Source organism: Diabrotica virgifera, chromosome 8 (genome assembly GCF_917563875.1).
Source record: "Diabrotica virgifera virgifera chromosome 8, PGI_DIABVI_V3a".
NCBI classification, from domain to species: Eukaryota; Metazoa; Arthropoda; class Insecta; order Coleoptera; family Chrysomelidae; genus Diabrotica; species Diabrotica virgifera.
In genome coordinates, this window is record NC_065450.1 from 217,607,158 (window position 1) to 217,621,845 (window position 14,688).

The 14,688-nt window shown below is 35.6% G+C and overlaps 1 protein-coding gene across 2 annotated transcripts in view; it reads right to left on the reverse strand.

Annotated features, from left to right (window-relative positions):
• The window catches only part of LOC114327576 (5'-AMP-activated protein kinase subunit gamma-2), a 537,287-nt gene that overhangs the window by 341,885 nt on the left and 180,714 nt on the right, over window positions 1–14,688 (reverse strand). For both annotated transcript variants that reach the window (XM_050657995.1, XM_050657994.1), the window contains one exon: window positions 8,226–8,414. In XM_050657995.1, coding sequence (XP_050513952.1) covers window positions 8,226–8,414 — 189 coding nt within the window. The remainder of the gene's footprint in view (window positions 1–8,225; window positions 8,415–14,688) is intronic.

Consider the following 14,688-nt stretch of genomic DNA (forward strand, 5'->3'; position numbering starts at 1 on the left):
TGCCCCTTTTGAAATTATCGACCCAAAAATTTTTAATATATTCAGAGAACAGTTCCCAGAGACTTTAGTGAGTACTTTTGCGTCCAGTTGCAATCCCTTAATTTGTAAAGATAAATTTAAAAAAAAATGAACTTTTAGTGATATATCGCAACGACACATTCAAAAATATGTGTTCAGTCAGTGAACTGTTTAGTTTTTTTGTCCAGTATTTCTTTGAAGAATCATTTTCTGAAGTGTACAAACTGTTACAAATCTCATTAACCACTCCAGTTACAACAGCGGAAGCAGAAAGAAGCTTCAGCACTTTAAAAAGAATTAAAACTTTTCGTCGGTATACTATGGGCCAAGACAGACTGAATTCACTTGCTGTCTGTTCAATTCATAAGGAAGTACTTAGTGAAATTCCTAACTTTAATAATAGAGTTATCGACATGTTTGCTAGCCAGAAAACCAGACGTACTCAACTTTTGTACAAGTAAAGCTGCTATTGGGTAATTTATTATAAGTAATAACGCGGCAGTTGAGCATCGAAGTACCGTCAGACGTGGGCTTGATGTGTACACCTTTCGGGCGCTCAGCCGTCGAGGAGAACAAAATTTATTTTGTCAATTCGGCCGCTGAGTGACTGAGCACACACAGTCTGGACAGCGGGATACTAACTTAGGTCGGTGCCTTGCTGCCCTGAATACACATTTTTTAGGACACAAGTCCAAAGTTAAGTAATAAATAAACTAAGTTATTAATAGAGAGAAAAGCTCTTCTAGCTATCCATAATATCAGGTGGCTTAACCACATAAAGTAATAAGAGGATATCCCATTAGCCAGGGCATCCAAAGTAACTTTCAGTACAAAGACTCCCCATTTGTTATGTTTTCCGATGGGAAGGGGTGGTGGTATAGCTTGGGGGTCAGATAGGTACTACTCCATTACGGAGTATGACCGGTTTGATCTTCGGACATGTGGGTCCCTCTGTTCCATTGGAACACACATGTCCCTCGAGGCTGGGGTTGTACGAGTATGTGTGCGTACGTGCTATTGGTTCAGTTCAGTACAGTACCTGTGTATATTTTTTTGAATCATGTTTTCCATTCTTCATTTTTCTTATTATAATTTCGTCAAATATATATATGCGCCCCTGGCCCCACCAACTGAAATTGTCACGAGCCGCCACTGACCTGTAGTAATAAAATGTATATTTAAGTTTTTTATTGATTAATTGATGTACTTAATTTTTTTTACTTATTACATAAATGTAAAGGTCATCAATTCATAAACTTTTTGTTTTAATAAAAACGTTACGAATATTTATTATTATAATTTTAAACATAAACGAGCACTTATAGTAGGGGAGCAAAGTATGCTAAATGTGCAGTCACTCGAGCGTTATGGGGACCTATTGGGTTGTGAAGAGTAGGTCCTAAAACCAAAAAAAGTTAAGTAAAGTTTTCCATTTTAGTGGGCGCTTGCCATTTTTTAATTTAATTTTCCATTTCCAACAATCGTTTTTCCAATTAAAACGCCATCTATTAATGCAGTCACTCGAGGTGTATATGAGCTATTACCTCCGATTTCGTTGAACCTCCATACATTTGCATGAAAATTGGTGAGTGGGTAGAGGATATCTCAAGGAACGAAGGTGACATGGTGCCAACTTGCGCTTTTACCCTGGGGGTGGATGCCACCCCTTCTCGGGGGTGAAAATTCATCATTATTCTCTTTGCCTTATCCCTATGCGGGGTCGTCTTCCCTAATTGCATTTCTCCATACAATTCTATCTTGAGTCATATCAATATTAATCCCCTTTATTTACCAACATGTCCTGCCTAATCGTCTCTCCCCACGTCTTCTTTGGTCTTCCTCTCCCACTACTTCCAGGAATCTGCACTTCAGCAATTCTTCGTATTGGGTGATTAGCGTCTCGACGTTGAACATGACCAAACCATCTCAACCTATGCTTTCTCATTTTGGCATCAATTAGTGCCACACCTAGACTTCCCCTAATAAACTCATTTTTAATTTTATCCTTTTTTGTCACTCCACTCATCCATCTAAGCATTCTCATTTCCGCCACATGCATTCGTTGTTCCTGTTTCTTTTTCACTGCCCAACATTCAGCTCCGTACATCATAGCCAGTCTTATGGCTGTTTTATAGAATTTTCCCTTCAACTTCATTGGAATTTTCCTGCCACACAGCACACCACTCGCTTCCTTCCACTTCATCCATCCAGCCCTAATTCTACTGCATGCATCTCCATCTATTTCTCCATTATTCTGTAATACCGATCCCAGGTACTTAAAACTATTGCTTTTTACAATCAGTTCAACATCCAAAGATACCATGTTATTTGTAGCAACTCCATCTTTAAATGAACATTGAAAATACTCTGTCTTTGTCCTACTAAATTTTAAACCTTTTTCCTCAGAGCTTGTCTCCACTGTTCCAGTTTTTGTTTTAAGTCTCTTTCACTATTTCCTACTAACACGACATCATCAACATACATTTAGCACCATGGAATGTTACCCTGTAGTTTCGTTTCTGTATCTGGTCCAAAACTAATGAGAATAAATACGGACTAAGCACCAAGCCCTGGTGCAATCCTACTTTCACATGAAATTTATCAGTCTCTCCCACACCTGTCCTAACATTAGTCGTTACTCCCTCATACATATCCCTCACAATCTTAACATATTCACCAGGAACTCCTTTCTTATTGGGTTGCCCACCACAGAATCTCTCGAGGAACTCTATCATATGCTTTCTCAAGATCAATGAATACCATATGAGCGTTTGTTTCTTTACTCCTGTATTTTTCCATCAACTGCCTTATAATGAAAATTGCATCTGTTGTTGATCTGCCCTGCATAAAGCCAAACTGATTCTCGGATATTCCGGTCTCTTCACGTATCCGTCTATCAATTACTCTTTCCCATATTTTCATGGTGTGACTAAGCAGTTTTATAGCCCTGTAGATTGTTGTATATCTCCCTTGTTTTTGTAGACAAGTACTAGTATACTGCTTCTCCATTCGTCTGGCATTTGTCCAACATCCATAATTCTATTAAATAAACCTGCTAGCCACCTTGTTCCTGTCTCTCCCAATACTCTCCATACTTCCCCAGGAATATCATCTGGTCCTAACGCTTTTCCTTTCTTTCTTTTTTGAAGCGCTTGAGCCACTTCCTCGTTTGTTATTTTGGTGACCATTGCTGCTACTGTCTCCGTTGACTCTACAGGCTGTCTGTCAAATTCTTCATTTAATAAGCTGTCAAAGTACTTTCTCCATCTCTTTTTGACATCCTTTTCGTGAACTAGTATTTTATTATTTTCATCTCGGATACATCTAATCTGATTAAAATCTTTTGCTTTCTTTGCTCTCTGTTTGGCTATTTTATATATCTTCGTTTCGCCTTCCCTGGTATCAAGTTGATCGTTTAGGCTTGAATACGCTTCTGCTTTGGCCTTTGCTACTGCTACTTTTGCTTCCTTTTTCGCCACCATATAGTTTTGAAGATCTGTGTCGGATCTGGTTTCTTGCCACTTTTTATATAATTCTCTTTTATTTTTCCTTGTACTTGGTTTGACCACCACCAAGTCTCTTTATCCTCAAACTTTTTTCCTGGCGTTTTCTCAAGTATTTCAATATCAGTCTCTCTAATAATGTTGGCCATTTTTCTCCATATTGTGTTAGGGCTTCCTTTCATGTTCAGACATATTTTGTATACTATTCTTTCCCTGAATAGACGTTCTTTCTCATCTTTTAGCATCCACCATTTGATTTTTTGTGGTCCTCTCCGATATTTTTGTTTAGTTTCGCTTTTTTACTTCGATGTCCAGAACAAACAGCTTATGTTGTTGGCTGACTATCTCACTAACTATTACCTTGCAGTCCTTGCATTCACGTATGTCTTCTTTCCTTATCATGAATACTATTTGGAATTGATGTTGTCCACTTTTGTAGGTAATAAGTTGAGTTTCTCTCTTTTTAAAGAATGTGTTAACAATCGCCATATCCAATGATGTTGCTAATTCAAGCATGTCATCTCCAGCTTCATTTCTAGTTCCAAAGCCTAATCCCCCATGTATTGTTTCATATCCTGTCTTGGCTTGGCCCACATGTGCACTGAAATCACCTCCTATTATAACTTTCTCCTCTGCTGGAATATCACTCAGTACGTCTCCTAATTAGTCATAGAAAGCTCTTCTTTCATTCTCACCCAGCCCTGTTTGAGTAGCATACACACACACACACACACACACAACATTCAGTACCTCTTTATCAATTACAAATTTCACTGACATCATTCTATCACTAGTTCTTACAACTTCTACTACGTTATCTTTCATTTCACTATCAGCAATTATACCAACTCCATTTCTAGTGTTACTACTCCCTACATACCACAATTTGTATCCTTCACCTAGTTCTTTCGCCCTTTGTCCTTTCCACCTAGTTTCTTGAATACAAGCAATTTGAACTCTTCTTCGTTTAAGAGCATCCACTAACTCCAGACTCTTACCTGTAAGACTACCAAGATTCCAAGACCCTATCCTGATTTGTCTAACATGTAATGGTGTTCCCCCTGAGATAGTCCTCACCCGGAGATCCGAACGGAGGCTCATTTTACTTCCGGAATATTTTACCTCACGAGATGCCATCATTTCAGTATAAGCAATATTCGCTTTTTTCTTGTGAAACTTTGGGACTCACCCATTTCCTTACGCCCGGCCCAAATCGTCAGATTTTTGAAATATACACTCTCTTGCATGTACTTAACTTACCTTATCTTAATCTGACAATTTCGAGTTTTTTAAGGATAGATTTTTTTTTCGGGCCCCCCTTAACGAACTTCCCTGTGTTAAGAGCCAATATATGGTAGAGGTACATTTGCAGGGTACCAGGTTTCTCCCCATATGATAATCTGACGCGCTCGAGTAACTGCAAAAATCCCCGCTTGGGCTCCCCTACCATTACGAAAGACGTTAAACGAAACCAAAATATCGGAAAGGGCTACAGAATATCAAATTGTGGATGTTAAAAGGTGAGAACGAAGGAGTCTCTAAGATTAGGAATAGAAAAAAAGTGTGTCAAACAGAGATGGAAAAGTACTTTGACAGTTTACTGAGGACAGCGTTGAGAGTCCATACTTCCGATCCATAACAAAATACCGACTCCACTATTACTCTGCCCACCCCTTTTTTTTTAGAAATATTCACATCCCACCAAAATGAATTCAAGCTTCCCATAATTGGGCCTGTCCGGATTCTTTGCTTTATCTCTGCTCCCTCCAATCCGGTCTTGTCAAACAATGATCACACGTATTTAAATGCTTCCACCTGATTAATGTTAACCCCATCATTGACAAGGACTTGAAACCGAGCCTCACAGTTTCCTATCAATTACTCTGTCTTTGTTAGACTCACTTGCAGTCCCCACTTTTCATACTCATGATACAACGTTTTCACCAAAAATTCTAGATCGAAAGCATCCTGAGCTATCACGACCTGCTCATCTGCAAAACTAAGAGAGAAAAGGATGTTGTCATCTTGATGTTGTTAACTGGTTGTAGCATCATGATGTTGTTAACTGGAATACCCATTCCGCCACATCTCTTCTTCCAGCTTCTAAGGGCTGCCTCAACATACAGATTAAACAAAAGAGGAGACATACTACAACCCAGTCTAAGGCCTTTTGTGACATTGATGGAGTGCGACAATATCTCTCCCTTCCTAACTTATACTGTATTATTCCTGTACATTTCTATGATAATCTGCAAAAGGTGGTTGTCAATATTCAGGTCTTTCAAGGCTTCCCACAGCTTTGTTCTAGGAACCGTGTCATATGCCTTTTCTAAGTCAACAAAAGCTAAGTGTAATTCTTTTCCTACGGATACAAACTTTTCCGCCATTTGTTGCAAAACAAAATGGTTATCTGTACAACATCTGTCTGGTGTGAATCCACTCTGATCTTCTCCTATTTCATGACCTATGTTCTGTCTAATTTTATTGTTTAATATTTTGCTAAACCGGCAGCACATAGTACTGTTTGTGTTACATAGTACGTAAGCCTCGATAACATTTTTGATGGGTCTTTCCTATTACCCTATTTAAAAATAGACTAAGCATCAAAATTAACGCACCACCTTAAAAATGGGACATTTTTGATGTCTCGTATTTCCTAAACCTGTTTTCCGATTTTAGTGATTTTTTTAGTGTATTATAGCTTTATTCTTCAAGAATATCGATCTAATAATATTATTGCTAAACAGGTAAGTGTCATTGTATACCGGGTGTAAAAATGATAGTGTGTTTTTTCCTCAAAGTTCGGAACACCCTGTGGAATATTCTAGTGTATATAAAATATTGAAATTAAAACTCAAATGTAACCTTAGGCTGTTTTAACATTTTGCTTTTTAATTCATTCGCTTATGTTGGATAATAAAAAAGTTAGGTACTTTAACAACTAGCAATATTATTTATTCATCAATACAGGGTGTTTCTAAATAAGTGCGACAAACTTTAAGGGGTAATTCTGCATGAAAAAAAATTGACCGTTTGCTTTATAAACATATGTCCGCAAATGCTTTGTTTTCGTGATACGGGATGTTAAATTTTTTCTTACAAACTGACGATTTATTTATTGCTCTAAAACTGGTTGAGATATGCAAATGAAATTTGGTAGGTTTTAAGAGGTAGTTATTGTGCATTTTTTGACAAACATTTAAGAATTTTATAATTACCATTGGCGTGCATACGGGTATAAACATTTTAAATACATCCCGTATGCACGCCAATGGTGAATATAAAATTCTTAATTGTATGTCAAAAAATGCGCAATAACTACCTCTTAAAACCTACCAAATTTCATTTGCATATCTCAACCGGTTTTAGAGCAATAAATAAATCGTCAGTTTGTAAGAAAAAATTCAACATCCCGTATCTCGGAAACGAAGCATTTGTGGACATAGGTTTATAAAGCAAATGGTCATTATTTTTTCATGCAGAATTACCCCTTAAAGTTTGTCGCACTTATTTAGAAACACCCTGTATTGATGAATAACATCGCTAGTTCTTAAAGTACCTAACTTTTTTATTATCCCACATAAGCGAATGAATCAAAAACCAAAATGTTAAAAAAGCCTACGGCTACATTTGAGTTTTAATTTCAATATTTTATATACGCTAGAATATTCCACAGGGTGTTCCAAACATTGAGGAAAAAACACACTATCATTGTTACACCCGGTATATAATGACACTTACCTGTTTAGCAATAATATTATTTGATCGATATTCTTGAAGAATAAAGCTATAATACACTAAAAAAATCACTAAAATCGGACAACAGGTTTAGGAAATACGAGACATCAAAAATATCCCATTTTTAAGGTGGTGCGTTAATTTTAATGGTTAGTGTAGAAACTAAATGAGCCTTCTTCCACTCGGATGGAATATGTATTTGGTTGCAGCAGCAATTCATAATCTGTGTAATACTGTTTATAAGACAGAGGCCTCCTGCCTTCAGAAGTTCGACAAGGATGTTTCCTGGACCAGGAGATCGGCCATTTTTCATTCTGAATAACGCTGTCCTTGTTTCCTTTTCTGATATATTTATGCTTTTATTTATTTCTTTGTTATTTGATTGGGGGTTCGTACTTGTGTATTCTGGTCTATTTTCGGTAAGCAATTTTTCGTAGTGGTTACACCATTCTGGTATAGGGATTAAATCTGATTATTTTGTTCGTTGCATTCGTTTTTAAGCTTCTGACAGTTCTCCGTGCTTCTGTGGATTGAGCACATGCTATTAGGTTTTCTATTTGAATGCATTTTTGTTCCCAAGTAAGATTTTTTTCATTTTAATCCTTCTTCGTAACTCTATATTTTTTGTTTGATATTTTTCTCTGTGTTGAGCTGATTTAGTGCTATCGTAGAGTATTTTTTTCTTTCATCATTCCTTTTATCTCGTCAGAGAGCCAAGGAGGATCATATCTTCTCTTTGTTTTTTACTGTGTCAAAAATACTTCTCGTGCAGCTTTAGTTATTATTCTCTAAACGACAATAGTTCCAGTGACACATTTTTAGACAGTATGAGATTTATTTCTTTCAAGATCTACTAAAAGAAATGTTTCCACGATTTGTTCCTCCAAATGCCCTTTTTTGAAATTGTTACGCTCTAAAACTTGTTTTCCTCTTATTAATATTTCTATAACATGATAAAAACTTTACCTTCTTTCTGTCATCTGGCGGTACGTTGACGTGTGATCTGTTTCTGAAGATGTCCATAACTTTAGTCATCGGACTACGGCTGGAAGACGCAGCAGTGACTGTATGGTAGTACTGTGTGTCGGAACCGCCATCTCGAACTGGATGTGCAGAACCATCTCTGGGCGCTTTGTGTCGAGAATGATTAAAATACTAAAAGAAAAAAATTAGTTAGTTTCTCCTATGTAAACAAATTACCAATAAGATAAAACATATTTTAAATTTTATGGGCATATTTTATAATATATGGCCCTTCTCAGATGCATTTTTCAGTACGTCACAAGTGACGTAAGTCACTTGTCAAAAAGGTAAGTCCGTGATAATACACATTTATTCTAATATGACACTTAAGCATCATTTAAGTTAAATGTGACAGTTGTCAGAATCGAAATCAGCCAAATATGAAAAGGGTATTGCAGTATAACCCTTTTATTTGCAATTTGCTATAAAAACAAATCAATTGTGTTTATTGCATTTATAAAATGGTATTTTCTTTGATTTGTATAGTCTTATAAATTGTACAGATTATTATAGCGCCATCTATCAACAACTAGAATAAATGTTGTAAATGACTGTGATCACGGACGTACCTTTTTTTCTGTTACTTCCAACTTAATGCGTTAGAAAGAAATCGAAAAACTGTGACGCACTGAAAGATGTATATCTCTTTTCTGAGAAAGTGTATACCTCTTTTCTTATGTAATAACTGACTCTTTGTGAAGGCAATGAGTCTACCTAATATATACTATCACCACTACCATCAGACTGGCTCAAACTTCTAGATGACTACAATCTAGTCGTCAGAACTAACAAACATTTATAACCACATATACGAAACTGGAATGATGCCACAGATACGGTTAGAGTCTAAATTTATTCCACTCCCAAAAAAACCTAATACATGATCATGTAAAGACTTTAGATAGTCTCATGACGACTCTCTCAAGCTACTTCTTAAGATAATTCTTAATAGAATCAAGCAGAAATGTGAAGAGATAATGGGAAACAAACAATTCGGTTTCAGAGAAGGATTGGGAACAAGGGAAGCTTTGTTCTCAATGCCAACATTACTTCAATGATCATGGGAAGTACAGAAACCAATTTCCACCGCCTTTATAGATTTTGAGAAGACGTTTGATGGGGTTTAACATGATACACTGTTTGAATATCTAGAAATGACTGGAATAGATGATAAAAATCTGAGACTTTTACAACATCTATATTGGAATCAAGAAGCTTCTATTCTGGTAGACGGCAAAGAAACAAGACAAAATTTGCATTCAAAGAGGTGTCAGACAGGGTTGTGTGTTGTCCCTAACTTTGTTTAACGTTTACTTAGAAATAATTTTTCACGAAGCCTTGGAAGGGCAATGTGGAGTTCGAATAGGGGGAGAAACTATTAACAACATCAGAAATGCAGATGACACCGCGATCATGGCTGAAAGTATCGAAGATCTTCAATTCCTTATAGATCGAGTCACTAGAGAATGCTCCAATAACGGACTTATTATACAATAACGGACCTATAGTATAAATACAATACAACAAAGACAAAGTTACTTGTAGTTAGTAAACAAGACGACCGACGGCCCTAGGCAACTAATTGTCAGTAATGAACCGATAACCAAAGTTAACCATTTTAAATACCTAGGATGTTGGATAAATTAGACAATAAATCCGGATAAAGAAATCAAAACTCGTATAGAAATTGCAAGAGAAGCAAAAATGTATAAACATATTCAATTTCTTTGCAACACGAAAATGCAGCAGCTGCATAATGCTCTGGTTAAATCGGAGAGTACAGGAAGAGTCTATACCGGTTTCGGAGGTTTTTCCTCCTCAGCAGTAGTCCCATATCCTCTTCTCTCCGATTTCTCCACGCATAATACTTTGGGCCTTTCCGAATTGCAAAGAACGAAATGTCACGGATGTACTAGAGCCATGTACCAAAAAACAAAGTAAGTTATCAATCGGAGTAGCACATAAAACGACAACAAATATCGTTCCCGTACCACCAGATTGACAACAGGTGGAATACTTTCTTTGGTTACAACCTCCCGAGATTTTCAAAAATTATAAATCATACAGGATGCCGAGGAAATTAAGATGAGAGAATTTTAAATAATTCACAACCCATCTGCTCAGCGTGGTAAAAGTTCCAACAAGAAAGATTCCTTAGTACTCAACAAAAGAGTAAGTAAATGAATTAAAATGTATAAACATTTTCAATTTCTTTTGAAAGATAATTTCCTCGGCATCCTGTATGATTTATAATTTTTGAAAATCTCGGGAGGTTGTAACCAAAGAAAGTATTCCACCTGTTGTCAATCTGGTGGTATGGGAACGATATTTATTGTCGTTTTCTGTGCTACTTCGATTGATAACTTACTTTGTTTTTCGGTAGATGGCTCTAGTACATCCGTGACATTTCGTTCTTTGCAATACGGAAAGGCCCAAAGTGTGATACCTGCGGAAATCGGAGAGAAGAGGATATGGGACTACTGATGAGGAGGAAAAAACCTCCGAAACCGGTATAGACTCTTCCTGTACTCTCCTATTTAAACAGAGTATTATGCAGCTGCTGCATTTTCGTGTTGCAAAGAAATTGAAAATGTTTATACATTTTAATTCATTTACTCTTTTGTTGAGTACTAAGGAATCTTTCGTTGTTGGAACTTTTACCACGCTGAGCAGATGGGTTGTGAATTATTTAAAATTCTCTCATCTTAATTTCCTCGGCATCCTGTATGATTTATAAATTTTGAAAATCTCGGGAGGTGTAACCAAAGAAAGTATTCCACCTGTTGTCAATCTGGTGGTATGGGAACGATATTTATTGTCGTTTTATGTGCTACTTCGATTGATAACTTACTTTGCAAGAGAAGCATTTATTAAACTTAGATCTATTCTGAGCAATTCTCAGCTGAATCTACAACAACTAAGAATCAAGTTCCTAAAATATTATGTGTATCCTGTATTTATAATATGGGTGTGAAACCTGGATCATGAAGGTTAATATGATGAACAAATTAGAAGCCTTCGAGATGTGGTCATATCGTAGAGTGCTCAGAATATCATGGGTTCAACGCATTTCAAACAGAGAAGTCTTAAACAGAGCAGGTCAATGCGAAAGTGACTTAATGAAGTTAATAAAAAAGAGAAAACTTGAATATCTGGGGCACATAATGAGAGGTAACAGATACAGGATACTGCAGTTAATACTCAATGGAAAGATCGACGAAAAAAAAAAGAACTGGTAGGAAAAAATATTCATGGCTCCGAAACCGTCGTCAATGAACTGGCTTATCAGCAGATCAATTATTAAATGCCGCGCAAGATCGGGAACGATACAGGCAAATTATCATGGAAGCTACCCGCGCCTAAAATTTGGGCACGGTACTTAAAGAAGAAGTTAAACATTGTATGTATGTGAGATTAAGCCACAATATATTGTAATGAAAATAAAATAACGGAAACACTAACAGCAGTGGTCACCAAAAATAACAAACGAGGATGTGGCTCAAGCGCTTCAAAAAATAAAGAAAGGAAAAGCAGTCGGACCAGATGATATTCCTGGGGAAGTATGGAGAGGAACAATATGGTTAACAGGTTTATTTAATAGAATTATGGAAGTTGGACAAATGCCAGACGAATGGAGAAGCAGTATATTAGTACCTGTTTATAAAAACAAAGGAGCTATACTAGAGCTGCATTCCCGGGACAAATTTTCCGGGAAATCAGTAAAAAATGGAAATCCCGATTCCCGGGAACCCTTACAGATTTCCCGGGATTTTTTAAAATTTTTATTTTAAATTATGAGTGGACTAACTCACAATGAATAAATGATTCTGATACAATAATTGTCTATGTCTGCTTAATAATCATTTAAATCATTCCACTTAAAATATTTATTTTTCAATTATATTTTAAATATTTCAATTTTGGCGTTAAATCAGAATGTATCATATCAGTCAGCATAAATATTTTTTTGTTTATGCGACGATCTGATTCATTTGGAAGCATCCAGAATTATAACATAAATATTTATTTTGAATTCAAATTATGGTTATGAAGAATTAGTACATAGGAAATTTAATACATTATTATTATAATGCAAATCTGCTGACCGGACGTTTAAAAAAATGACCTGCACTAAAAAGCATCAGACCTACATCAACAGAAAATGTGTTTTCAACTTCAGCAAATTTCTGTACAAACAAGCCAGCCTGAAAGATGAAACTCAACAATTTATGTTTTTTTAAAACATATTTTAATAATAAAACAAAGAAAATTCAGATTGAACACACAATTATATTTTTTAATTTTTTTTTCTACTTTCTTTGCTTATAACTTTAAAACGATTAATTTTGGAACATAGGAATAAAACAAAGATAATTAAATTTTCTATCAGATACGATTGGTTAAAAATGTCTGAATTTATCAACCTTGGTGCAAAATAGCAATACATATAAAATAACGGGGCAAAACAAGCCTGTCCTTGTTCAGTGTTTTTCCATCACTTAGGAACCTTCCTAATTCGCTTAGAAAATTTTTGTAATGTGCTAAAACCGTCCACCAAATTTCATTAAAATTGACTTACCAGATTTTGCATAATAATTTTGCAATCTAAACTTTTTTTAAAAAATTAAAATTTTTTAAAATCTTGCACAACAAAAACAAGAACATACAAAGATTTGTCAATTTTTTTACATATAAAAGGTGACCAACTATTTTTTATTCAAAAAGAGTACACTTTGCAAGTACAGTGGACTCTATCTATAACGAACACGGGTATTGCGAGATTTCGCTTATAACGAACGAGGTACATTAGGTGTCCCATGAAATTCCTATTGAACTATAACAATCTATAACGAGGAATATTTGGTTATAACGAGGAAAAATGAAGAAGAGTTTTGAATAATATGTTTTTTACCTGTTTTTAGGGCAGTAATGGCTATAAATAAACACCCCAACTGGCTGTATATAGAAATTCCTAACATTATGTGTTATTATCGAGACAAGTGCTGTAATATGCTTCGCCGCCTGCAATAAACTTCTTTCTGTGTATCGAGCGATATTGATTATTGTAGGAAATTTACCATTTACGATGGCGAGGTCTCATTGTTCACCACCGACTCCTAATAAACTACTAAGAGATATCAAAACATATCAATATTACTGTTGTCTGATATAACGAGATCCTCTTATAACGAGGTAATTAGGCCGCCATTTCATTTCTAGTTATAGAGGGAGTCTACTGTATTTCATATGCGAAACAAAAAAAAAAGAAGAAAAAAGGATAAAAACTTTATTTTCTTTTAAAAACATATTTTTCTTTGGAGTGCATTTTTTTGCTAAATGAGGATGTTCCTATAATAATGTAGCCACATCCGAACAACTTTTATTTTGCATATTAAATTTGACTGTTAAGACGGCTGATAATGTTTTTAAAGAAAGTTGCGACTTCTCACTGCTCCAATAATCATTCCCTAGTGAAAATACCCTTTCAACAGCAGCATTAATTCGGGTCTGGACAACATAAGCAAATTTCTAGTAACACTTTTAAATTTTCATGTGGGATATGTTCTACTCTAAAATGCCGAAAGATTTCTGCCCATCTTTTTTCAAGTTCTATTTTCTCATTGTTCCATTTCTTCAATTTTTCTTCATTTAAATATAAATTTGCTCTTCGAATTTCTTCAAAGAGAAAATGGTCATTAATAACAATATCTTTTACTTCCTTCATTACAAATTCCACTGCTGAAGAAAATTCTTTCCATTCAATTTTACTGTTTAGAAGGGTCCATTTGAAACAATTTAATGCTCTAAAGTTCACTATCCATTCTATCCGTTCACAATGAGTATAAAATTATACAAATGAGTACTTTCAGAGTACAGGATTTGAAAAGAGTACGGTTTGCGAAAAAAGAGTACAAAACTCAGTAAATGAGTACAGTTGGTCACCTTACATATAAAGAAGCACTCCACCTATCTAATGCACTTTACAGAATTGAAATCGGATTGTTTAAGCAGCCTCAGCAATGTTTTAAAGTTATAAACAATTTTTTGGCTTATAAACAAATTAGTGCTGTGTCCAGGAGGGGGTGTTACGGGCTGGGCTCCTTTATTTAGATGGACTTACCCAAGTTTTTTTATGTATTTTGACCCGTAGAACAAGAATTTTTTGGGTAACAGTTGATCCGATGTCGATAAGATTGTTAGAAACAAATAACTTGAGGAATTACATAACATCGATTTTTCGCAAAATTTGAAGGAATTCGCAAATGAATTTAAGATTTTAAAGTTACCCCCACCCCACATTCAGGGGGTGGGTTGGAGGGTCATGTTCGGTGTTATTCTATAGGTTTTCGAAAAAGATTAAAAATCTGTTTTTTAGTTTCTCATTTAGAAGTGTATTTCGTAGATA